Source organism: Marmota flaviventris, chromosome 10, assembly GCF_047511675.1.
Source record: "Marmota flaviventris isolate mMarFla1 chromosome 10, mMarFla1.hap1, whole genome shotgun sequence".
In the NCBI taxonomy this organism is placed as follows: Eukaryota; Metazoa; Chordata; class Mammalia; order Rodentia; family Sciuridae; genus Marmota; species Marmota flaviventris.
The window spans coordinates 83,016,290-83,043,696 of record NC_092507.1 but is presented as its reverse complement, the minus strand read 5'-3'; the positions used below and the strand labels follow the sequence as shown (position 1 = coordinate 83,043,696).

The following is a 27,407-nucleotide window of genomic DNA, read 5'->3' as shown; positions in this document are numbered from 1 at the left end:
TAGGAGTTGTTTCACTCAGCTTATAGGATTTGGATTATTGGCAGCCCTTGTCCTTACCTCTGTTTTTCATAGGCCAAAAGACCTTTGGAGTTCCTGGAGAGGACATGAGACTTCACATCCCCTCTTCCTTACTTCCTCCTGTGCCTGTTTTCTCTTTGTTTCTTCCGGAGTTGCATCCTTTATAATAAACTGATTAACTGAAGTTCAGTGGGACAAGGGAGCATGCACGTCAGCAGAGGAGATAAAGGCCATGCATGTGCCCACCATCACTCCCTGATGCCAAACTCTCAGAAAGTATTTGAGGTGTCCCATGTGTATAGAATTCTGGTGGACTCACATTATGTGAGAGTGCAGTGAGATTCAAAGTGAGTACAAATTCAGAGTAGATTCAAGGAGCAGAATAAAATGATAAAGGATACTGTGATAAAGCAACCAAACCCCAGCAGTAGAATTTTTACAAGAGACTCAAGCAGTGGGGAAGTGCTGAGCTGCCACATGCAGTCCTGGATTGGATCAAATAAATTTAAAAAAATATTTGGAGGCAATTAGGAAAATTGTAATATGGATATAGGTGACTGTAAATAATTGTCTATTATTTTAACTGAGAAAATGTTATTTGGGCTATGTAGTAAAATGATTTTATTATTTTGAAGATATATATGAAAAGTGAATAAAGCTATGATAATTATTCAGTAGATGAATAGATAAATGAATGTATCCATATAATGGAATTTTATTCATTTGATAAGATAAACTACCAAGTTACAGAAAGATGTGGAGGAAGCTTAAATATATCTTGCTAAGTGAAAAAAGTCAGTCTGAAGATTACATATGTATGATTCCAATTATGTGACATAAAGTGGAGACCAAGAGGGACCCTTTAAATCTAGGGTTATCTGGATAAAGTCAGTTCTCAAAGATTCCAATTCCCTACTTAAGCAATAACATCCCTGTGAATTCAATTCAGCGTTCATGCTCAGAGACCTGCATAAAAACCTAAAAGACCATAATGTTCTGCTATTGTTCTTTATATTAGCTGTATGATCCTAGTCAAATGCTTTACTTTCTTACCATGGGTTACGCTTCTGCTAATGAAAGACAATGATACTTACTCAGGGTGTTCTTGTGATGTTTAAATGTGGTCAGTTTGTAAACATATTTATCTGTGTTTGGAACACAGTAATCACACAATAAACCAAACCACAACTGGCAGAGCATTATAGAATGCATTTCATGAGGATAAGTGAAAATCTCTCTTCAATTCAAAATTGGAAAAAGCAAACCTTCAAATTAGAGAATCATGTATCTTAATTTTGTTCAGGACAATCCAGTTTATGCCAGTTGTCCTAGGATTTGCATGAATAGTCTCCTTGTTTACTCTCAAGTGTCATCTTTTGGATGAAAAATCATACAGTTGCTCTGAGTTTCCTCCTAAAACCCTCCATCTAGAACTTTTACTAGTGGCTTTTTTTATTCAGGCTAATTCTTATATTCACAAATCAAAAAATATGGACCCTTTTACTATAATAAGATGCGCAAACAAAATTTCATCTTTGGACATTCTATTTGTTTATTTATCACCATATTCCAACACACAGATGGATGTTTGGATGCTGAAGTCATTTTATTTTTATGTTTTAAAACTAACAAACATCTGGGTGCAGCGGCACACACCTCTAATCTGAGCAGCTCTTGAGACTGAGGCAGGAGGATTGCAAGTTCAAAACCAGCCTTGGAAAATTAACAAGGCCCAAATAAATTTAGCAAGATAAAAAAAAAATTAAAAAAATAAAATGGGCTGGGAATGACTTAGTTCTTAGCACCCTTGGGTTCAATCCTAGTACCAAAAACAAAACAAACCTACTAACAAACAAAAGCACTAGCATACAGTTTATTTCCCTGCCTTTTTTTTTCCCCACAATATGGCACACTTCGTAAGCTTTATTATTTCATCCAAATAGAATGGAAGAACAGAATCAAGAATAAGTCTTTTATATAGTTTTAAAGTCTTTTTTTAAAAAATATGACCATATTGCTTTGCTTCTCCACTATTTTTCTGCTTTTGACTGGAGGTGTACCAGGGATTGAACTCAGGGGCACTCAATCACTGAGCCACATCCCCAGCCCTATTTTGTATTGTATTTAGAGGCAGGGTCTCACTGAGTTGCTTAGCACCTCGCGATCGATGAGGCTGGCTTTGAACTCGTGATACTTCTGCCTCATCCTCTCGAGCTGCTGGGATTACAGGCGTGCACCGCAATGCTTGGCTCTTTCGAGAAAAATATGCCATAAGTAAGTAGATAGCGTTTTTTTGTTTTGTTTTGTTTTGAATTGGGGATTGAACCCAGGGGTGTTTAACCAGGACATTTTATTTTTTAAGACAGGGTCTCACTAAATTGCTAAGATTGGCTTTGAACTCCTGGTCCTCCTGCCTCAGCTTCCCAGCAGAAGATTGCCTGTTCTTAAATTTGCTGAACTTTATAATTTTTGTGTCCCAGAATACATTGGAAACTCAGTCAAGAGCTTGACTCTAATAATATGCCCTTGTCTCACAAGTTTTTTTAATCAATAATAGGTTAATCATCAAATGAACTACTGAATTGTGGATAGGCACTTTGAGACAAAAGATGGATAGTGTTATTTGAGATACTATTTTCAGGTATAACTAAGTTTTCTCATTGTAGGCAAATTTTCCTCTTGGAATATTGTGTGTCTGCTTGTGTTGTTGAGTGAGCACATACCTTTTTCCATCTTCACAGTCCAGGAAAAAAAAATCCATGTTAATTTCCCCCATAGACTTTTCCTCTCCAGGCATTATGACTTATTCTCCTTCTGTGATCTAAACTTGATGTGGCATCTTAGTAAATGATATGATAAATTGAGTTTTCCCAGCTGTGTTGACTCTGTTGAAAAAGAAAGATTGCCTAAAATTATGGATTTGAGTCATCTGACAGCTATTGTTTGCATGTTTAGTTTCCCTTTCTTGCCCCATTTTTATTGTGAGCAATGCTGAGCATGCATGATGCGCCATGGAAACCCTTGCCCCACCACCTGTGTTACTGCAGAGTAATTGAAAATTGTTACTGACGCTACACCAAAGCACTAGTCCAGGAAGATGAGAGACTGTTTTAGTATAAAAACCCCACTGCCTCTGAAGCAAAGTAGCCAAGCTGCCTCTAACTGCAGCCACAGCCTCTAACCAAAGGATGGTCCACATAGGAACCTGGTGTGTAGAGGACTCCAGTGTTGCCGTAGTCTTTTTAGTTTTGTATTTGTGTCCACAGGGAAGCAGGGCCATCCACAGTCATATCTTTGAAGAGGCAAGACAGCACTCGCCATTTTTGGCCCTACATGTTGTTCCCAGCTCACCCATTTTATCTCAAGCCTTGCATAAAAGGCAGACAGAGGTGCTGTGTCTCTATATGGTTCTTTTTTATTATTATTTCTTCATTCGGGTCATTATTGAGATCTAAATCCAGTTGGAGCTCACTTTGTAAAGGACAGATACAAGGAAAGGGGTGGGGCAGTCTGGCCCCGCAGGGCAGTGCCCTTTGACTAATCAGCCCAGGCCATCGCCCTCTTCAGTCAGCCCTGTCATCAACAAAGTATAACAGAGATCAGTCCTGCAGATGCTCTTCTGAGAACTAGTTGAGTGGGTGGCCATCACCTGTGCTGCCTTTGAGAAAATAGTTGGAGAAGTGATAATAATATTCTGGTTGGCAAAATGTGGTTTGGATCACAGGACAAAATACCTTGAAAACAGTTTATTCTCTTCTGTCTGTCTTTAGTGGAACTTGAGTTAAGAAATTAATTAGATAAAGAGTAACCACAGATTGACATTGAAAAATAGGCTTTCAGCCTCCATAAAAATCCCTTCTCAATTGGAGAGGGGGACAGGAAAATTCATGAACTTAGAATTTGTCAGAGAATCTATAATTTAAAAGATTAGATAAGAGGATATGTAATGTGATTGACAATGATATATGTGATATACAAAATAAAACAAGATAAGTCACTCCTGTACCATTAGGATTATCAGTGAGTAGCAATTAAAAGACAACTTTGAAAATATTTAATAAGCAGAAGTGCTTATCCATTGGGATTTTTTTCTGAACTGAACCTTTGAAAAACAACATCTGTGGGGCTATTTGTTTGTTGTTCCTTTTTCCTCAATCCAATTTGCTATGGTCAGAATATAGAAAATTGAACTCAAAGCCAGATTTCTTAATAGGATGACATTTGGACAGCTATTTTACTTAGTGATCCTGTGCAGTTTAGTAGCAAAGCTGAAATAAGTCCTCTCCTTTTGGGGGAAACAAGATGATATTCTGCTGAATGCTAGAATTTTATCACTTTAAAAAAAAAAAGCTGCTTGAGAGACCTAAGAATATAAAAGCATTTGAGATCTCAGAAGGAGTTTAAATCAATGCACTGCCACAGTTACAGAGCAGATGAAAGAGCCTGCTGTCTGAATTGCCAGGAAACTACTTAGAAACTCTCACTTTGATTTCTTCACGTAGTCCGTTACATTACTGCTAAATGCAATATATAGGGACATCATGACTTTGATGTTGTAGGGCTCCAACAAATGGAAACTAATATGATAGAACAACTAAGATTTGTGGTTTTATGTGAATATACAAATATATCCCTATCTAGCTCTTTATGTACTATGTATCTCCAGGGGCTGTCTTTTCACCTATATTTTTATAAAATTATAATTTTGGTGTTTTATTCATGAATTCCAGTAAGCAATGCCATGTTTATGTAGTACCAAAAGCTCATGGGGGAATATTGTTATTCTGAATTATTACTTTAGCAATATGTATTATTCACCAATTTAAAAAGAACAGTGTAGCTTTATACATCTGTTTGTCAGTACTGGTCAGACCTCAATTCAGTAAGGAATTACTGATTTCATAACTTTGGAAAACTTGATATTTTTTAATCAGTAGGTATGGACAGATAGAATTGCAAATCATGTTTCCATCCAAAGACAGAGGAGGTCTAATTTCCACTTTTAGTAGAAAACCTTCGAACAGGTCATACAAATATTAAGATTTTAAATTTTAAAAATCTGTGCTTGTCTGCCATTGTTAAATAATAAACTTGAAGTCATTTTGCAATAAGATGTTTTTTATAAAATTATAACCAAGTTCCTATTTACTATGTAAGACTTACATCACATTTATAACTGAAATTTATGGAAATAAGAACAAGGAAGAAGCTCTGCAGAGTTCACAAGTTCTGGGTCTTACTGGTGACCCTAACACTACTATCTCATGAGTTTGGGCAATGTGCTCAATATTTTAGTTTCCTCACTTATTTAAGAATTCATTATCACCTCCTCTGTTTTCCTCTCAGAAGTGATGTATGGAGTAAGTCAGATGATGCTCCAGAGGCAGTTTTGTAGCAGAAGTCACTTTGGAGTAGGTAAGGAGGCAACTCTGCCTTCAACCAGCTTTGCATTATGGGAAGATCATTTAACCTTTCTGGATGTTTAGTTTGTGAAATAAGGAGGCTGGCATGCAAACATCTAATAAATTCCCTTTAATCTTATTTGTGAGTGTATTTTCAAACTGTAAATCACTATATAAATATCGTTTAACACCATTTAAAAACTATAAAGCAATATATGAAATATTGCAAATGTTTTGTAAATATAAATATTTTTAAGTAGGCTAACTTTAATCAAAACAGATTAATAGAGAGATCATAGAATCTTTTCTTTCTTGGAAATCTTTTAAGAATCAGATGGAAGATCCTCTTTAATAGTGTTTCAGTTCATGGGTAGATGTTTCAACACTTTCCCAGTACATAAGACTCTTATTAGTGTGATTTGGAATGAAAGGACCATTGCAGAGAATTTTCCAATTTGGGCTTTAATGTAATTACTCTCCAGTATTTCTTCTAATAATGACTTTACTGGAGCTTTGAGATTACTTTGTACCTAAAATATATATCTTACTTGCATATGTCCTGGACACATATATTTCTAAGATCTGGATTGTTAATTTGTACACCTATTTTATAAGAAATGCAAGTGGTAATTATGGTCTTAGGTTTGTCTGAATTGCATCTAATAGATCAAGTTCCTCATTTAAAAAATTCTTCACATTTTAAATATATGAAAAAATGTGCTGCTCTATCACACAAAAACATGTGCCAATGTCAGGGTGTTCTGCTTTTGCAGAGCTTTTATTTGCCAAATTATTTACCAGGGATCACTCTTTTAAATCTCATTTTGATAGCTTCCTAATAAATTGCCTTTGACATTTCAGAAGAAGTTGGCTTAAAAAAAACAAACAGGAAAACTTTCCATTTTACTTTCGCTAGGCACTTTAAATTCTAGATTACTTGATAATATCGATGAGGTTTAGTACCATTCCAACTGAGCTTTATAATTTCCACAACACTTCCACCTTCATGATGTAATTTAGTCTTTACAACAACCTGATATTATCATCTACCTATTTTAGATTGGGAAGAGGGGGAAGGGATGCAGAGGCTAAAAGAATAGCCCTATTCACACAGTTACTCAATGACTGAGGATCTCAAATATTTATATTCCAACAAGGCCAAAGTCATATATATAAACCTGCATACACACACACACACACACACACACATTGTATATACTATATATACATATGTATATATATATATGTATATATATAAATGAAATTATTTAATGCAAATAAAAATAAGGTCTATGCCATTTATCAGCATTAGAATAAAAAAGCACTAGATTTAAAACATTATATCATATCTAATTTATGCTCTAATGATTTATTCATATTATGAAATTTATTTCTGGTGCCAATCTAGCTTACAAAGTACCAGCTACTATTTGAAGAAGTGAAGTATATTACCTTAGCTTTCTATGTGCTAAGTATTTAATCTCATTTGTAGGTGAAGGAAGCTGCTCACAGATAAAAAGCTACAATGTGGTTTGAACCCAATCCTTCCCTACCTATGTGTGTGCTCTTAACTTCTTAACTTGATATGGCATTAAACCCAGTAGATTTGGCTTTAAGAAACAGTACTTCAAGTTCAAGTTCTTTCATTTTTAAAGTAAGAATATTACCCTCTATCCTGCCTAAATCAGGCTTATTCTCAGTACTGAAAGAAATAAGCCATGTGAAGGAGATTTTTAAGATGTAAATCTCCACAAATAGCTAATTTACTATTCATCTGGGCAATCTAATGAGAAAGAAACAGAACCCTTCCTGGCCCTCTGGTTACCTCACAGGTATTATTTGTACAGAGACAGACCTCTGTTAAGAGTGCCTGTACCCAAAGTGAAACTTCAAGGCACTGTGTCACCCTTGACGCAGTGGGAACTTTAAAGGCACATCTCAAGCTCCACAGCAGAGGTGGCCATCACCCACCTAGGTGCAGCTGGTCCTGCTGAGATTCTAGAGGTCCCTACTTAAGACAGCTTAGCTGTAGGGATACTTACACTTATACAAATAATTAATGGTGGCAACAATCCTTACAGTGGCACCTGGTGCCCTACTGTGAAGAAAGATAAACCAGCCTTCACCACAAAGAACTTACAAATTATACTAAGCAAACATGTTAACAGCTATTAAGAGTCCTAATCAGAGCTGTTAAACAAACAATTAAGAGATGTCATATAAAATACACCCATTTAGGCATAGCAGCTACATGTTTGGAGTTTTAAAAGGAACCATTTACCTTTGAGATAGAGATGTAGTCCTCAATGAGATATAAGGGTCATCCAATAAAAAGGCACCTTTCTGAGCAATCCCAGTTTCTGAGATCAAATCCCATGGACAACGCTCTGTTCAGAATGGTCTGCTTGCATCTGAAGATTTATTTTTAGTCATATTACTAATCCAAAAATTACTTGTTTTTTCAAGCATAATTTCTTATTATAAGTAGCATTTTTAAAAGAACTATGAAAATATTGATACAATCGAATAGTAAAAATTTAGAAGAAACTTGCATCACAGATAGAGTTTCATCCTACCAATGCTTAACACTGCTAGCCAAAGCATCACCATGAAATGGAAACTCATGATCAAATGCAGGATCCCATTCCAGGATCCACTCCAGACCAGATTATGCATTTTAATAAAATCTCCTGAAGATTGTGTGTGTTTTAGAAATTTTAAAGAAAATCATATCAATGTGTCATTTTCTACTGTCAACAATAGTTTCTCCTCCATCAAGGTCTGTATCAAGAAAATTAATAGGTTTATTCTTTGTGGAGAATAGAAATTAAATTAAATTACTCACTTTAGGAAGGTACATAAATAATATGACATTTGCCATTTGATTAAATATATCTGAAGTAGTCCCTCCAGTATCCATGTTTTTTAACAGACTCAAGCATTTTCCTCCATCCCAGCCATGCTCAGTTTTTTATTTCTTTTGGTACTAAGGATTGAACCCAGGGGTGCTTTACCACTGAGCCACATCCCCAGCCCCCTTTTTAATGTTTTATTTTAAGAGAGGGTCTCTCTAAGTCCTGAGGGGCCTCGCTAAATTGGTGAGATTGGCCTCCAACTTCCCATCCTCCTGCCTCAGCATCCAAGCCACTGGGATTACAGGTATGCACTACACCTCCCCTCTCAAGGTGCTATCTTATAGTCTCTACTCCCTCTTCAGGTTTTGCAACCTCTTCACATACTCAGTCTCGCTTCCAATTATGCATAGCATTTACACTGTAGGCCAAAGAAATAAGGGATGGGAAAGAGGAAGTCTTCTTAGCCTTAAGCACCACTGTGTTCTCCCATGGTTTAGATGCCAATTCTGCATTTTGATCACTCCACCCCTTGACCAAGTCTACCATATACAAAGTGTGCTATGTCTGTGATCTAAGAAAATTAATAGGATTGATTTCTTCTCATTGGAAAAAATTATAATGACTCAGATAAAATTTTACTATTCTTTCCTTGCAAAGTATTTCTAGATTTCTTTTAGCAGCAGGTTTTCACGATAGTCATGAACATCTCATAAAGTACGTGACATGATGTGATTTTCAAAATCTGATTTTTTATGTTCATATGGTGAACTATTTTAAGACTTTAGTAAAAGCACACTCATAAGAATATACTATAAAAATAGGATCTGAGAGTGAACAAAGAGGATTAACTAAAACATTAGTTGAAAATACCTGAATACCTGTGGAGGAAAGTATAATGATGTTCTCTATAATTGTTCTAGGGGAAAAAAATCAACTCTAAGAAAGCTATAACAGGTTTAATGAATATTCAAATTGTTCCTCCTGAGGAATAGATTCTTTGGTCCCATTGGCAATTGTAAATGAGTCTGTAGAGTATACATGTGGTGTCCAACTGGATGGAATAATCACCTTAGAAGCCCTTCTCTATTTTTTTGGTACCAGGAATTAAGCCCAATGGTACTTAATCACTAAGCCACATCTCCAGCCCTTCTTATTTTTTGTTTTGTGTCAGAGCCATGATAAGTTGCTTAGAGCCTCTCTAAATTGCTGAAGCTGGCTTTGAACTTGAAATTCTCTGGCCTCAGTCTCCCTAGCTGCTGGGATTACAGGCATGCGCTACCACACCTGGCTGGAAGTCCTTCTCTAAATACACATTCCTCAGTTCTAACTCATATCCAAACCACAGTCACAGAATCCTAAGTATAGTTTTAATAAGAGACCCCCAATTTCTCTGATTCATTCTTAACTCCAGATTTCTGTTTTATGACTTATTATCACTTAAGAAATAAGGGGTGGGAAATAAGTTTGTGTTTCTAGATCATCCAGTGTAGTTTAACATGATTAAAACAATATCCCTTCGTAATAATCATTCACAGAACATACATTTGTTGAGAGTAGAATATATGACAAGCCCTGTGCTTGTGGGATGATATAATGACCAGCATAAATATGGTTCCCCCTTCCTTAAGCTTCAGTCTAACTGGGGAGCCAGTTGTCAACTTACAGCATTCAATAATTATAAATCAAAGATGTCTGAATGAATGAATAACTAACCTGTTTAGGGTTCCTGGAGGCTTTCCTGAAGAAGTGAAGGAGATTGAGGAATGGTTGGTGGTTAGCCATGCACAGGAGGGGTGGCCTTCTAGGAAAGGCACAAATGCAAAGAAAGAACATGGAAAATGTGAGGGAAAATGAAAATGGCAGCTAAAATGTCTTGTGCCAAATTTGACTCCTTGAATGTTCACTTTCTTGACCTAAGTTTTGACATCTGTAATGAAGTATATCTGACATAAAATAAGCTGTACATATGTAAACTATACATTTATACGTTTTGAAATGTGTAACTGTGAGACCATCACCACAACAAGTTAATGAGAACATTCATCATCTCTGGAAGTCCCTCTGTGTCCCTTTGCAGTACCTCCCTCCCTACTACCCCCAAAACCAGGCAGCCATTGATCCACCATGCCTAGACCAGCATCTGGTATATAACATAAATATCTGTTGAAATATGAAAAGTGGATCTGTTTGGAGAATGAGCTCTTGGTTTGATGTTGGGTTTTTGTTCCATCTTTTCCAGGTGTGCAGTGCTATTCAGAATCAGGATTTTACTGTGATTGAAGACTATTGCACTGGCCTCAAAGCCCTGCTCTATCTGAGCAGCATTGAAGAGCTGCAAGACTGGGATGGGCAGAGTCCAGCCACTGTGAAGCACCAGAAAGGGAAACCAGTTCCACGTATTGCTGAGCTCATGGGAAAGGTATGTGCTCACCTCTCCAATGTTATCCTTGAGAATTCTGCTTCAGCGTGTTGCTATTTCAGACCTTGTTTGCCTTCCCACATTCTCAGTAACAGAGGAAATACAGTACCTGCAGAAGTGATTTTTGCAGTAGAATCATTCTGGAGCAGGCTTGATTACAGCTATATGATGGGTCTGTGAGTTACCTTTTTATAAAACCAAGATAACACAAGGTCATATAAAAGGAAAAGATTGAAGTTTGTAGTGTAAAGTGCCTCCAAATTCATGCTTACTGTGGTGATGACTGGCATTCTTTCTAGTGGGAGACTGGAGATTTCTTTATTTTTTAACAAGCTCTGGAAATTATAGCATTACTTTTCTATTTGCAAGACAATCAAATCACTGAAGTCCTGAATAATATGATGAAGTTTTTAAAATTAAAATCTAATCAGTATCTTTTGTAACTGCTTCTGCTATGTGGCTAAACCTGGGCTCAAAAGGTTAGATCCTAACTTTCTCACTAACAGTTATTTTCTGAGAAATATACACTACATTTACATTTTGTATAATACAGTGATTTTAGCAACTCTTTTCTAAAACAACATTCAGCATTTCGCCTTTTTGTTTCCTTTGTGTTATTCTAAATAGGCAACCATTGTCAGAAGACATTTCTTGATTCCTGAAAGAGGGGAGGAAAAAAAATTATCATTCTTAGTCTTTTCAGCTTGTCACTACATCAATAATTAACTTTAAAAAAAAAGAGAGGCAGTATAAAAAGATTCTTTAAGGAAGCATTTAATAATTCAAATGAATCTTAACTTGAAACAGGTCACATGAAAAAGAATGGAAAACAAAAACCCTGGGTACTGTGTCTTGGATAACTGGGGGAGGGACTCAGCAAGAATAAGAGAAACATCTTAAAACTGGATGGTGAAAAATGGGAAATATCACTGTCCCTCTCCTAGCAGACAGCCAAAAATAAAGCCTTCTTGAAAAATAATGTGTATGATTGCAGGTCCGATGATGAAAAAAGAAGAAAGGGAAAGAAATAAAATCTTACAATGTGGGTTCCAGGAAAATATCATGATGAATGACTCCATGAGTGGCAATCAAACAGAAAGGCTGTGACATTAATATTTATAATATTATAATTAGCAAGACAGTGCCTAAGCAGCATTGTTAGTGTAACTAATCATATTATCATACACTGAGTCTGCAGTATGTAGACAGTGAGTGTTCTTGCCTTTATCAATGACTATCAATATCCTCAGGTTGTTTATAACTTAAAAAATTTTTTTTCACAAATGACATTATACTCATTCAATGTAAATATCTCAAGGAAATTGTTTCTGACATTGTAGATTATAACCATGTATAAAAGCATTGTCTCAAATTTGGGAGGTTGCCATGTGAGCCAAAATGAAAGTAGCAGCATTATACTGTAACATTTTGTCTTTAAAGCACTTTCACACTCATTTCAAAACTTAACGTATTCAAAAGAGGATGGATAATGATAGGGACATGTGTGTCAATGACATAAATGGAAATTGATTTTCTTTGAATCTAGATTCAGACTTAATTTTGGTAAGTCCAGCCTTCATCAGCATAAGTGTAATTTCCAGCATTATCAATTGTTAAAAAAAATTTGCCTATGTGATTATAATAATGATTCATTTCTCAACGCTGAGCTGAGGAGCAAGCAGATGGTCTAGTAATAGGTTTATGTTCCTAGATTGTCCAATGTGGGATGACGTGACTAAAACAATAGGTGAATATCCCCTTTAGGTTAATTTCCCCAATAGTGAATCAAAATGCTCTGATCCGGAATACAGGTGACTTCCTATTTGTTCATTCTTATTGTTTCTGGTGTGTGGTGTGTGTGTACACAGGTGCACGCATGTGTGTGTCTTCCAAAGCAACTCATATATTCATTTGTTAGCTAAAGAGTGGCTTGATTCTCTTATACTTTATAGCATGAAGATGAGAGAAGGGGCACCTCACTAGATATAGCTGACTTCTTTAGACAGGAAAATTTGTTTGGAAAGTACATTTTTTACTCTACTTCATCTTTCACAAATAGCTGATCTTTGTCTTTTTGTGCTTACAAATCTATGAGTTATGCATGTGAGAAATGTAGATTCCTGAGCACACTCATGCATCCTGATATGGTGAATAGAGATTCATCCAGGAATCTGCATTGTCACACGTCAATCCAATTAAGGGCTGCAAGGATCTGCATTGCCAAAAAGGAAAAAAGGAATGGAAAAAAAAAGAATAGCAGTACAAAAGTCAGAAATGAGAAGTTAGCTAGGAGCAGGCACAAACATCTCTTGATAGAGAAAGCTAGGAGTGAATAATTTTGAGCTAGAAGAGAAATAAAATAGAAGGGGCAAGAGCAGAAATCTAATACTTGATTCTGAATGGCCAAAGAAGCAAGACATCTAGTCAGTAACCTACATATAGGAGAAGAGTCAAAAGTTACAGATAAGACTGCTGGGTTAATGTGCAGCTCCATTACTTACTAGCTAGGCAATTTATGTAGGTTACTTAACCTCTCTAAACCTGTTTCCAAAGCTTCAAAATGAAGATAACCACAATACAGGGCCACAATCCTTAAAAACTTAAGTTCTGAAATTAAATATTTTTACATTACTTATTTAGCAGAAAACCTAACCTGAACTGATGTGAGGCAATTTATAATCTGTGTTTATTCTTCTTAGAGAACATTTAAATCTTTATTGCAGAGAGACGAATATGTTTGATTCCAGGTTGCTGGCCAATACTCTGTTGGGAGGAGAGGTGGGAGTATTTGATAAACTGGAAAATACAGACCATTTTACTTTTTCAATATCCAAAATACAACATGTGGCTCCAGGAGTTTTAAATAAGTGCTTACAAAAGTACCTAGATGATAATATAACTGCAAATACACATTAATCCAGAAATTCTTCTTTAGAATTGGAGGTAAAATATATATTTTAGTGAAGGAAAAGAAACTATTACTGTTGGGCATCTTTAAGTGTGGGAAAGAATAATCATGTCAAGATTGTTTGCTGTGGAAGACATGAAAGAAATTGAATATTTGAATAGCAAACTTTGCAATAAGAAAATAATGGAAAGAAATCTCTCATGGCTGTGTGCTGGGGAATAGTGTAGGACCCCTAAGCAAGACTGCTGAGAGCCTTGGAATGGAAACAGCAGAATCCAAACTTGCTGATGATGGCTGGGCATCTGTACACATTTTCACATGCTGTTTCTGGCATCTGGAGCAGCTGTCCAATTCACCGAGGAAAAATTCTTCTCTTCAAGTTATTCCCTGCCCTCTACACCAAAATTGATTTTCTCCTACTTTGCCTGAACCTCAGTTGCAACAGGTATCACATAGCAATTAAATTTTTACTTGGCTGTTTATGTTGCTGCAGAGTGTCACTTGTCTTACCCATCTTTCTATCCCAGTCAGGGCTTAATAAATATTGGTCAAATAGGTGAGTAAATGAATAAATGAATGTTATAAGAAAATAGCATGGTAGTAGCATTTAGAGTTAATAGTCCCTTCACTATTAGCCATTAGTTCTTTCACTGCACCTGAAATGAAAAGAATGTAAAAAGAAAGAACATTTGAACTTGAAGTTCCATTTTGTGTATGAATCTAGTTTAGTAAAATCAGAGGGTAAGAAACCTGAATAGAAAGGGGGAGGTAGGCAGGTGAATAATGTTTATGCTTCCTTGATATAGCAAAGTGTGCCTAGACTATGAGCCTCTTGAGAGCCCAGAACACATTTTTAGACCCAGAGCCTAGCACAGTGTAGGCAGGATCAACAGCATGGTAGCTGAATTGCTGTGTGAATATGATGATCAATCTCTAATTTATCTTAATATTTGCCTTCAGTTGCACTTCCTTTGTGAAGAAATCTATGATTGCTTTCCTTTCTCTCTAGAAAAGTTACATCACTTCTTTCTCTGTTCTCCTATAGTCCTTTATTCATATAACTTTATTGCTAGTATTAGTCTTTAAGTTGTCTACCTGTCCAGTGCTGCAGCTCATTATGAGCATTTTAAGACCAGAGATCATGTCTTATTTATACTTGAGCTTCAAGCACATAGAACAATGCTACATGTTTATAGAATTAAATTGCACAAAGTGTTTGTGGTGTTCTTATTTAGGCGAAAAAAAAAAAGAAAGCCAATTTTTAATTAAAATTCCATCCAGGCACTTTCAGGAATAGCAGTCATTTTAGAAGAAAACAGTAAGTATGCCAAATTACTTTCAGTAGGTACTAAAACATGATGAAATACACATCAGTGATATTAATAAGTCAACATAATCTCTCCTCATTAAAAGGCCTTTCTTAGGTTAAAACAAGAAATGCTTTTATGGAACTTATATAGTAACTCTGAAAATAAGGCTTTGTTTTGATGGTAAAAACTAAAATTATATGCATAAGACCAGATGCATCATTCTTATTTATTTTAAAATGAAAAAGGACACAGTGTCATAAAACTACTTTATATGGTTATGGTGACTTTAATTTCTTTTTTTTTTTTTAGTTGTAGATAGACATGATAACTTTTTTTTTACTTATTTTCATGTGGTGCTGAGGATCGAATCCAGTGCCTCACATGTGCTAGGCAAATGCTCTACCACTGAGCTACAACCCGAGCCCCATGGTTGTGGTAATTTCATATATTTATGTATAACTATCAAGCAAGTTTGCCAGTGTAGAGAACAAAGTATTCAAAAGGAATGTTCAAAGTCAACAGTATGACCATTGTAAAAGGCCTAATAGCAGCCTCTTTAGAAGAACAGAGTATTTCCTATTTACAGCCTGAATGTTTCTAAATACTGGGAGAGTGTTTCTGTGGTAGAGTGCCTTTCTAGCCTGTGCAAGCCCTGGGTACCATCCTCTATTAATTAGGGTTCTCTAGAGGAACAGAATCAATAGGAAGCGTAATTATAAAAAGGGGATCTCTCAGGTTAGCTTACGTGAACAGAAGCTGGATAGTCCACAATGGCCTTCTGCAAGCTGGAGAGCTGGAAGAACCAGTACGGCACAGTCCAAGAGACTGAAGTCCCAGAATAAGGGGGATCAATGGTGCTACCCTAGTCTGAGACAGACAGCTTCTGGAGAATCACTGACAGGGTCCGCTTTGGAAAAGTTAAGTCGCAAAAGTCCAGTCCAGTATCCTCAGAGGATCGCAGCAGCAATCTAGAACCCAGTCAAGGAGAATCGAGCTTGCAGGTGCTGCTGCTTCCTTATTCTTCAAATTTTTATTCCATCCAAGCTATCATCCTATTAGATGGTGCTGCTGACACTTAAGGAGGGTCTCCATTTAGTTGGCTACCCCACTTGCCAATCCTTCCTAGATACACCCTCACTGACACACCCATAAACCTCTTCTTAATCCTTGGCATCTTTCTTATTCCAATCAAGTTGACAATTCAAATTAACCATACACATCCCCAGAGCTGCAAAAGAGAAAAGGAAAAAAAGAAGAAGAAAGGAAAATTTAGTGCTATCTGCATTATTTACTTTACAAATTAGGCAAAACTTACATAAAAAAAATATACAGATCTTAAATGAACCATTTAATGAGTTTTGATAAATGTTCATGCCATGAAACCCTGTCAAGGTGTAGAAGATTGCACCTCAGGAGATACCCCAACTGTCATTTGTCCCCTACCACCACCAGCAGTAAGCAGCATCTAGTTTCTATCAACATAGATTATTTTCTTCATGTTTTTTAATGTTATTCAAATAGAGTATGTCTTTTGTGACATCTTGCACTCAACACAATGTTCCAGAAATTTCTCATATTGCTATTCATCTTATTAGTTCATTTCTTTTTATTTATAAATGTACTATGATATGTTTACTCATTCAAAATGGAATTTGATCTGTTTCTACTATTTTGTTAGTGAAAATATATTTTATATGCATTCTTACATAATTCTTTTTGTGGCTGCATATTTCTATTTATCTTGGATAACACCTAGGAATGTAATTTCTTGGATGTAAAATAGATAGAAAAATTTTACAAAAAACTTCCAAACTGATTTCCAAAATAATTTACCATTTTTACATTCTTATCAGATGTGGGTGTGTGTTTAGTTCTTCCACATTCCAACCAACATTTGATATTCTCAGTCTTTTAAATTTTAGCCATTCTAGTACATGTATATGGATAGCTCATTAAGATTTTAATTTTCACCTCATTGATAATGAGATTTAACACTTTACATCTGTATTGACTCTTCATATATCTTTCTCTTTCAGGTATCTGTTCAGATCTTTTTCTGCTTTTTAATTGTTCTTATTTGAAATTTAGGGCTTCTTAATGTGTTTGGGTATAAGTCCATACATCAGAAAAAGCACTTGATAAAATCTAACATCCATTCATAATAACCCTAAGTGGTCCATTAATAGAAGGGAACTTCCTCAATCTGTAAAAATGCTATAGTTTGTATGTATCATCCTTAAAGTTAAAACAATAAATTATTTTCTCTTAAGATCAAGAATTGACCAAGAATTTCCACTCTAATCTCTTCTGTTTATTATAGCAGAGGTCCTAACCAAATGCAACAACATAAAGAGTAATAAATGAAATCTCGGTTTGAAAGGAAGGATTTAAACTCTCTTCATTTGCAGATGATAAGATTGTGTACATACAAAATCCTAAAGAACTGTGAAAACACAATCAAGATTATAAGTAAAGCTGGCAAAATTTCATGATACAAAACAATATATAAAATCAAGTACATTTCTATGGAGTAACTGAAACAATAGACAGTGGAAATTAAATTTTAAAATGCCATTTACTACAGCAGCTAAAAACCCCAAAATACTTTGGAACAAATTAAAATATTTGCAGTATCTGTATACTGAAAACTACAAAGGATTGATGAGTAAAAATTAAAGAAGACTTAAATCATTGGTGAGCTGTGTGAAGATGTCAGTTCTTTCCAAATTTTTTTATATATATATATATATATATATCATGATCACAATCAAAATTTCAACATGGATTTTTATAAAAGTTGACAATCTGATTTTAAAATTTACATTTGAACTTGAGGAGCTAGGTTTGCAAAAACAAAACAACAAAAAACCTTGAAATAGAAGAACAAAGAAGATTTGTCCTATATTTCTTCAAGATTTTCTATAAATCTACAGTTATCAAGCAAGTGTGTTTTGGTGTCAAGATAGACAAATAGATCAATGGAACAGATAGAAGTACAGAAATAGACGCACACTTGTACACTCAATTGATTTTTCACAAAGGTACAAAAACAATACAATGGAGAAAGGAAAGTTCTTTCAACAAATGGTACTTGAATTAAAAGAGTCATATTTTCAAACATGAACCTCATGCCTACCTAACATAGGACAAAAAGTAATTTTAAAGATATACATAAAAGATAAATTAAGACTCATTTTTAGAGCAAATTTAGCTTCACAGAGTTAGCACAAGGAATATACCCCATGCCTCCACACTATACATTTTTAAAAGAAAAACATAAGTAAATGTCTTCATGACCTCAGGGCAAGGAGAAATTTATTGGACTGGATACAAAAAGCAATAACCAGACAAGAAAAAAAATTGATAAATTATGCTTCATCATGGTTAACTTCTGCTCATCAAAAGACAGAAAACAAAAACTCAAGTCACAGAGCAGGAAAAAATATCCATAACATTTGTATCTCACAAAGAACTTGGGTTCAAAACAAATGTATGTAATACTTCTAAAATATGTCCTGAAGTAATTTGAAATAATTTAATCTTATCAACTAGTATTGTATGTGGAATCTTAGAATGAGAAATTTATTTTGAGGTATGTATGGCTAGGCTCTTGCAATATACCCCCATGTGCAATAACTTTTCTTTCCTCTTTCTCTAATAGCTATTTTCAGAGCTAACCCATTAAAGGGAGAATAGAGGGAGGTGAAAGCTATTTTCCTTCAAGTTCACTTTATGGCTCTGTTGTCCTTATCCAGTTATCTTCTCCCATTGCATCTTTGTCCCTGCAGTTATTCTCCCCGGGACTGCCAGATGGTTACATTGTGATGTTAGAAAAGTTCCAAATGACATTTACATTTCTCTCTGTTATTTGGGTAATGATTGAAATAGAAAACATTATTACTGACCTGACATCACTTTCTATGACTATAGCCAGACTAAATGAGGCTAAATATTTTAATTGCTTTAGTTTTTTTTTAGAGGAGAAGGAAGGAAGGGAGGGAGGGAGGGAGGGAGGAAGGAAGGAAGGAAGGAAGGAAGGAAGGAAGGAAGGAAGGAAGGAAAGAAGGAAGGAAGGAAGGAAGGGAGGAAAAATGCACCAGTGTCTCAAAGTTCAAAGTTTCCAAAATTACTGGATCAGTGTGTACTGCAGATTTCAGGGGGACATAGTCTAGATTCCTAAATATTATTAGGTAGTTTGATTCATATCTAAGATGCTGGATAATCAAGTGTCCTATAAGAAAAGAACAAAATAACAGACACCGATTTTATAAATGGAGAATATTTCTGCTTAGAGACAAAAAATGTTGGATAGGTTTAAATACCCACTTTTGTAGCTCTGAGCTTCTGATGATCTTATCAGTTGCAGTGATCCCAGAGAGAAGTCACTGTGGTATAGTGAAATGAGTACTACAGCAGAGAGCACAGTTCTGGGTTCAAATTTAGTCACAGTGTCTTGTTATTGGATGAACTTGGGCCAGTTATATGTATCCCCAGTTTCTCCATTTCCGTAAAGGCAAATTGACAATAATATCTATTCCACAAATACTTTGTGAATATTGGAAATAATCTACATAAAGTGTCCAGCATATAGTAGACAACCAATATATGAATTTGTGTGAACATACTTTATATACAGAGATATGAAAAACTGTGCTCTATATGTATAATAAGAATTATAATATATTCCACTGTCATATATTTAAAAAATAAAATCAATTAAATACTTTTAAAATATGATACACACACACACAATGGAATATTACTCAGCAATAAAAGAGAATAAAATTTTAAAAAATGAAAAGAGATAAATATAGATCTGTAACTATAAAGATAACACTGATATGTGATATAGCCTTGTCCAAAATATATGGATAATATTGGGGTAAATATAAACATTTGAGCAGTACTTGAATTGATTTCTTCTACCTTTTGTGTGGAATTTCCACATAATACTTATATACCATTTTTATAAGTTCTCTTAACCTTCTATTATAACATGATTTTACTAGCATAGTTTTGTTTGATATGGCCAAAAGCTAGCAGCTAGCATCTTTGTCCTTTGAAGCATCCCTTTCACCTAAAATTTCTAAATAATTCAGAAGGATTCACTTTACAAGTAAAATGGAAGAGAAAATCAGTTAATTTTAGGTTTGAGCAGTAAATTTTCATGAGTGGTCCATCATTGTTCCTAGAGTAGGCAGAAAGGAAGCACCTACTACTGTTGACAAAGTAGAAGTAATAATATCTGAATTTAACATGAATTGTTAGAAGAGGTACTGGTAGGAATCCCTCACATTATGGGTAGAGGTAGTTTTGCATTGCTTATAACCAGAATTTTTTGTAAGTCCTATAAGCCTTCCCAGCGTGGTTCCTCCCACCCCAGGGGTAGGTTGGTTCATTTCACAGGGCAACTCTAATCAGTCAGTAGTGCCTGCCAGGAACCCTGTGTCGAGGATGCTTGTGATGCCAAGCCAAGCCCAGCAGAAGCGTGTGATCACTTGTCAATGCCTGCGTGGGCACGGACATAGGATGAGATGTTGCAGAACATGACTTTCTACTTCTGAGTCTGATCTGGAGCAATGACAGGTCAGCTGGTCTGGGGAATGGGGCAGCAATGTGATTTTAAATTTGCTGTCACTATCGTTGCCTTGTTGCAGTCCACCATTGCACGCCTGAAATGGGATGCAAGTCACCAGTATTTTCATTGGTTTACCATTCTCCCATCCATTTCTTTCCTTGGTCCAAGATGCATACAAGGAAATATGATTCCTCATTTCTCCTTACCACATAAAATTGATATCTAATTATCAAGCACAAATGTAATTATTTCCTTTGTCACATTCATAAAAGTAAGTGGTTAAGTATAATTCCTCATACTTCATCAAATATAACTACTTTAATCAGAATGCACCTTATTAATATTAATTATATACTTAAAACTTGGGTAAAAGTGCTTTTCATCTTCAACACAACTTACCCACATTAATTCTGATGTTACTTTTAAACCATGAAAAAATTAGGATTTTTATCATCATGGGTAGAGATGGAGAATCTTAAAAGGTATAATTACTATAAGCATGTAAATTAAAATTGGAGTTCAAATTCTAACCTTGAACTTATTCCCTACACTCCTTTCTAAAAATGGACACGACAAAACAATTAGCATTGTTTCTAATCATGATTTTATGGAATAATGCAAAATATTTCTGTAATTCTGAGCTATGTCCCTGAGACTCTTCCTGAGAAAAGCGTGAATTTGTTATATCTCCAGTTGAGCCCATCTGCCCACTTGAATAAAGGGAATGTTAGATTAAAGATACAATTTTCTGGTGATTATAGAAGTCAAAGGAATCATTTTGATAATGTAAAGAGTCAACAGAAATTTTAATTATATTGAGCTTTATGCCAGTGTCTAAATCTAAGATTTGAGAACAAAATTAAATGTTTGCCAATTCAAATAAAAATGGGGGATTTAATTTATGGAAATTTTAAAGAGAAACAATTATTAGACTTATTTTTTAGGCTCAAAATGATATGGATCATAAATGCTGTCAAACAGCTTTACTGGAACTCCAGAATCTTTGAAAGGATATGCCAAGATACCTTCGGAGTCACTGAATGATTGTCTATCTCACACTTTAAATATTCAGATGAAATATCTATTCCCTTCTCCTTAGAAACCTGATTACTCTATTTGGTTACCCATATTGATTAGTTAAACACCTAATTCCTAAATGCCTACCCTGTTTTCTGCTGTATCATCTTGGGAATCAATCTCATTAGTACCTCGAATCTATACCCTATAACAGTTCTGGGCTTCTCAGTGACAAGTGACCCTCTAGAAATGTGTCGGAGGAGGTGTGCCTACAGCCTGCATAGGGGATGTGACTGATGCTGCACAGAGCAGCCTTTGATTTGCAGCTGCAGGCACTGTGTGTGAAGTTGCCTCCTAAACTGAAAGTGCCCTGGAGCCTTCCTGCCCAGCCCTCACGCCTCCATGGCCACTCTGCTGTGGACTCTTTCCAGCAAACAAAGACCATTCCTTTTGAAGATTTGTTGCCTTACATCTTTAAAGTGTTTCATTTGTGTTTTCTGCTTATCAGTTTTATCCCATTTTATCCAAAACTATAAAACCATTTCTAGGTTCCCTACTGTTGGTTATTTCCTTCATATGCCCAGTTCAAATGAGTGGTAGAATGTCACTCATCATTTCATGGTTATCAACCTGGTCATCTTTCAAGCCCTAGATGTTACTACATCTGTCTTACCATTTAATGTAGGTCCCAAATGAAAACAACTTTTGTAAATGTATGGAATTTGTGATAAACCAATCATCCTACAAAAATAAAATGATTCTAGGACTACTGCATGCAATTTCCTTGGGGTGCAGGATAAGCCTGCCTTGTTATACAACTCTGTTCATACCTTTGGTGTTTCTGGTCTGCCACAGTCCTGCTGCAGCAAAATAACCGGGTGGGGGGGGGGGTGATGAGCAACTTGTGTAGGTTGATACAGCAGGAGTGGGAGCCATTTATTGTAGGACAGGAGGGGTATATATACATTCCACACAGCTTATCTTAATTAGCATAAACTAGATACAGCAGTCAACCAATAAGAAATCTCCACACTTAATGGCTCGCAAACCACTCCCTCTGGCAAAATGCCAGGCGCCATCTTGACTTGTTTACAGACCCTAACAGTGGTCCATGTCGCTAGTGCTCACTAACATTTCCTGCTTTTCGACCCACTCCGGTTCTATAAGAGAAGTTAGCCTCTTTGCCTCTTGGATGTTCCATATGGTAAGTGACTTGTTTAACTGATGAAATGTGAGCAGCATGGCATGAGACTCTTCAGGCAAAGTACTTAAGAGCTAGCACCCAGTTCGCCATGCTTTCTTCCTTTTTCATAGAAAACAAGTCTCACGTTGAAATGATGGCAACCTTAAATGAATGTCCTACATCACTGAGACACCACATTCTGGAGAGACATGAACTTCCTTAAGTCACTGAGATTTCAGGGTTAATTATTACCACAGTACAATGAGCTTGTGAGGGTTAGCATAGAATTCCAGGCAACTTGGAAGTGTTGCCAAAAGGCTGAATAGTTCTTTAACCCTCTGAAAAATTGTAAAATGGAAGAGCTCATCTTTAGTGTCTTTTGTTCCCTTTCTTCACTTCTTCCACCTGCTGGTAGCTAGTGTCACAATGCAGATTCCTATTATATCATTCCACCTGTGGTCTGATTTCTTGGCAAAGTTGTCAAAGCTACCAGAGAGCCTTTCTTTCAATATCATAAAGCTAAAATGTTTATTTCCCCATTGTGCCTATACTATGATCTGAGTGTTTGTCTCCACCACCACCCCAAATTCATATGTCAAACTTCTAATCCCCAAAGGGGTGCTATTTGGAGGTGTGACCTTTAGGAGGAAATTGTTCATAAATGGATTAGTGCCCTTATGAAAGAGACTCTAGGGAGACACCAGGCCATCCTGTGAAGACACAGTAAGAAGGTGCCTCACCTGATAGCAAATTTCCTAGAATCTTGATTTCGAACCTCCCAGCCTCTAACATGGTGACAAATAAATGTTTTTGTTAGTGATATTTTGTTGTAGAGTCAAAACAGATCAAAACAGACTGGTCAACAGCTGGCCTAAACCAACTGAGGAAGCAAAGCATAGTGTGTGCCTCACTCACAGCTGATTGGCAGTGAGCCTTAGGCAACCTAAAACCTTTGTTTTATCCCCTGTTTCCTGATCCATAAACTCAGGATTATGTGTCTCACAGGATTGTTGAGATAAATAAAGAAGAGAGACTGAATTTCTCCTTTTTTTCACCACAGGTTCAAATAAATGTGTCCTCTACTGGTATCTCCTTCCTTACTTGCTTTTCTGTCTTGAACCAATCTATCCACTTCAACTGCCAAAATTACCAAAACTACTCTTGCTAAAGTTATCAGTCATTCAGAAATCACCAAATCCAGTAGACATCTCCCAGTCTTTATTTCATTATATCTATGTTCAACAACTAACCACCCCTGCATACCTGAAATTTCTTCTTTGAAATTTAAGCAATCTTTTCTCCTGGTTTTTCATTTTTTTCTAAGCAAACAATTATTAGCACCTACTATGTCAGGCATTATTAATATTAGTATAATATAAAGTGCCCTTAAAAGGATCTCAGACTAGACAACTAAAGAGCTATTTATTATATAGTATAACTATTGAAATGATATAAATATGCACATAATATCAAGCATGAAGGAAATTTTGAGAATGTTTTCCAGAGTAGTAGGAGTGGGAAGAATACCCCAGGATGAGGCAGAAAACATTGCAAAAGTCTGGAGATAACAGCATCAGTGTGTGAGAAGAAAACCTTCTTGAAGTTAACTTTTTTAAGACACTCCCCCACAGCCACAAGTTTTTGTCCTTTAACTACCCCTGTCCCCCCATCCTGTCCATGACTCACAAATGACTTCATATGTTCATCTGACCCATGAAGCCAATTTTACACTTTTTTTGTTATCTTCCATATCTGTGCTTTCACCAAAGACCTCCCTCTGGACCCTACACACCCATATATTCAGCTTTCTGGTGGACTTTGTCACCCAATAGCCCAGATCAGTGCTCTTTCTGCAACCTAGGAATAAAACAACAGTAGTGATTATCCCTGACAATTATATAAGCACTTTATAATTTACAAAGCACTTTGGCATACATTATCTCACCAGCTGCTTCCTTAATGTAATAGCAGCAGTGGGCAAAAAACCGTGTCACTGCCGACAGCTCTTCTCTGACCTTGGTCTCCCAGCCCCACCTACTGAAAACATGAGAGCAGCTGGATGAGAGCTGATTAAAGGCTGGAAGCTGACCTTGTGTGGGTACCAGGGAGTGTGACAGCAGCAGTTGCCACCTCCACCTTCTCCATCTCCACTGGGGCAATAGAGCAAGCCAGAGGTTTCAAGGCAGACTGTGGGAGGCTGTGCATAGCAGCAAGGATTCTCACGGTCTGCCTAAGCCAGGGCTGAGGGTGGCAGGCATCAGCTTGTGGGAGGTTAAAGCACTTACCCACTCTCCCCCCACTTTTCTGATTTCTCATTTCTTCCATGCATTAACCATCATTTTGAAAGTTTCAGTGGGTTAATTAAATTCTTCTAGTGTTGATGCTAAGAAAGCTGAAACATTTTCAACTGAGATTGACACTACTCAAGACATAGGCTTCACTGATGTTTGTTCAGTAACACTCCAATATGTCACAGGATTGCTGAGAGAACATCTGAGAGCTATAATGAGCTAAAAGTCAAGTACAGGGGAAAATGTGTTCCAGACTGCTGCAGATGTTCTCCAATCAAATCATATTTCTGTGAAATGCCATATAGAATATTCAGCTGTTGAAAGATGCAACATGAAAGGACAGTTCAATTGATTTGCACTGTGTTTAAAAATTTTATTTAGCCTAAATCATATGGAATGGGATTTTTCTTCACTTTTGAATCAATTAATAAGAGATGCATTTGATTCTAATGAGCTTCAAGGATGATCTACCTGGGCTAAAAGGAATGCATTAACTTATTTAGATAGAAGTGAAGACCTACAGAAGGTGGCAGTTGTTAGGGAAACAAAGTGGAATTGAAGGACAGATGTTCTTATCCCTTTAGAACCAGAATGGGGTAGGCCCCTGTTGAATTATTTCACCAAGATTCTGAAAATTTTATCTGTGATCTATGTTGCTACTGTTCATGCCACCCATCCTAGGAACTCAAAAGAAAGTTTAGCAGAGAGAGGTCAAGGAAACTAATGTTAGGTGCATCTTTTATCATCACTAATGTGTATCCTATCACACAGGTATCCTTACACATCATTGTGGTTTTGGTGTCCTTGCTTTGTATAGGAATAATATTCTCTTAAATAGCGGGCTACACTGGGTAAGATCTAACAACCTGCTTAAGAGAAAAGAGAGAGAGAAATGCTTAGGTGAGATTATAAAGTGCAACAATACCACCATGAGATATTACTTCACACCTATTGGGAAGAAAACAAATTTAAAAGACTGACAACACCAAATGCTGGCAAGGATATAGAGCAACTGCAGTTCTCATACTTGGCTAAGGATGTATAAAATGGTGCAGCTATTTTGAAAAACTCTTCATCAATTTCTTGTAAGACCCAACACTTCGACTCCTACGTATTTATTCAAGAGAAATAAAAAATAAAAGCACACGTTAATAAAGTTTTAAGATAGAAGAATCTCAAAACATGTTAAGGGAAAGAAGTCAGACACAAAATAAAACTTACTAATCTCATTAAGTGTAGATTTAAGAAATAAAGAAACAAATCTATATTATTAGAAATAAGAACAGTGTTAAGTAAGGTTTAACCAGAAGGAAGTACAAGACAATTTCCAGGAATGATGTTTTTATTCTCTACCTTGATTGTGGAGATAGCTTCATAGAGATAGATATATTTTGTCTAAACTTAGCTCTAACTCTTTGCTCACAATGTGTACACTTTGCTGTGTGTATAAATATGTATAGATCCATTCAGTTACATTTGTTTAAGAAAAGCAGACAACACATTCTCAAAGAAACTGGAGAATATTATCAAATATCTGATAATATTTTCAGGATTAAAATAAGATGTATCATATAAGAAATTTACTAAAAGACATTTTTTATGTCCAAATTACTTTTAATTAGGTCACCTTTAGGGACTAAGAACCTTATGAAGTTAACCACTGGAAAAAGAGTAACTGGTACCTAGATAAAAAAGTTGACTGGAAACTAGCTTAAAGAAAATGGATGGCTGGGGGCATAAACAAATGCGTTTTTCTCTGCCCGCTTGCCAGCAGCTAGGTGTGGAATCAGAATACTTTAGGCCTTTCGCATCAGGGAGGCTGGCTAGGGCTTAGAAATCTAGAAGGGACACATCTGGCTCTTGAGGAGTGGTGTAGGCAGAGGATGTGCCATCACAATTCAAATGCGAAACTGCTTCTTCAAGATAGAAAATTTGATTAGGTCCTTTGGTAGGCCTTGAACTTTCTTTGCTTTGTAGGATAAGCTGGTGCCTGCAGCCTCTGTTAACAAAAGCTGGCCTTGCCTCAGGCCAAAGCTTCCAGAAGAGAACCTTAAATTGATTGCAGATATGGAGGGTTACATGCAGGGCTGGGCTCTTTTGCCCTGGCTTCCTACCCACCCTTGCACAAACAAACCCAGTGGGAAATTTGTCTGGAAATTTTCAACTGAATACGTTTCTAATGTATTAATATATGCATTGACATTTTGTCTTGTAATAGTATTATTAATGGATAATAAAATTATAACATTTATAGAACTCAGACAAAACACTTGAGGTTGAATTTCCATTCATTCCAGGTACATTCTGTGCATTTTGTACAACACTGCAAATTTTAAAGCATCAAAAACTATATTTTGATTCTGGTATTTCTCTATGCAAGTCTCTGCTTTTGTACTTTCTATTGTATAAGATGGATCACCTAGAAA

At 36.1% G+C, this 27,407-nt stretch overlaps 1 protein-coding gene across 1 annotated transcript in view; it reads left to right on the top strand.

The window, feature by feature from the left end:
• The window catches only part of Dpyd (dihydropyrimidine dehydrogenase), a 798,929-nt gene that overhangs the window by 675,507 nt on the left and 96,015 nt on the right, over nt 1-27,407 (top strand). Inside the window, exon 20 of the mRNA XM_027935067.3 lies at nt 10,515-10,694. Coding sequence (XP_027790868.1) covers nt 10,515-10,694 — 180 coding nt within the window. The remainder of the gene's footprint in view (nt 1-10,514; nt 10,695-27,407) is intronic.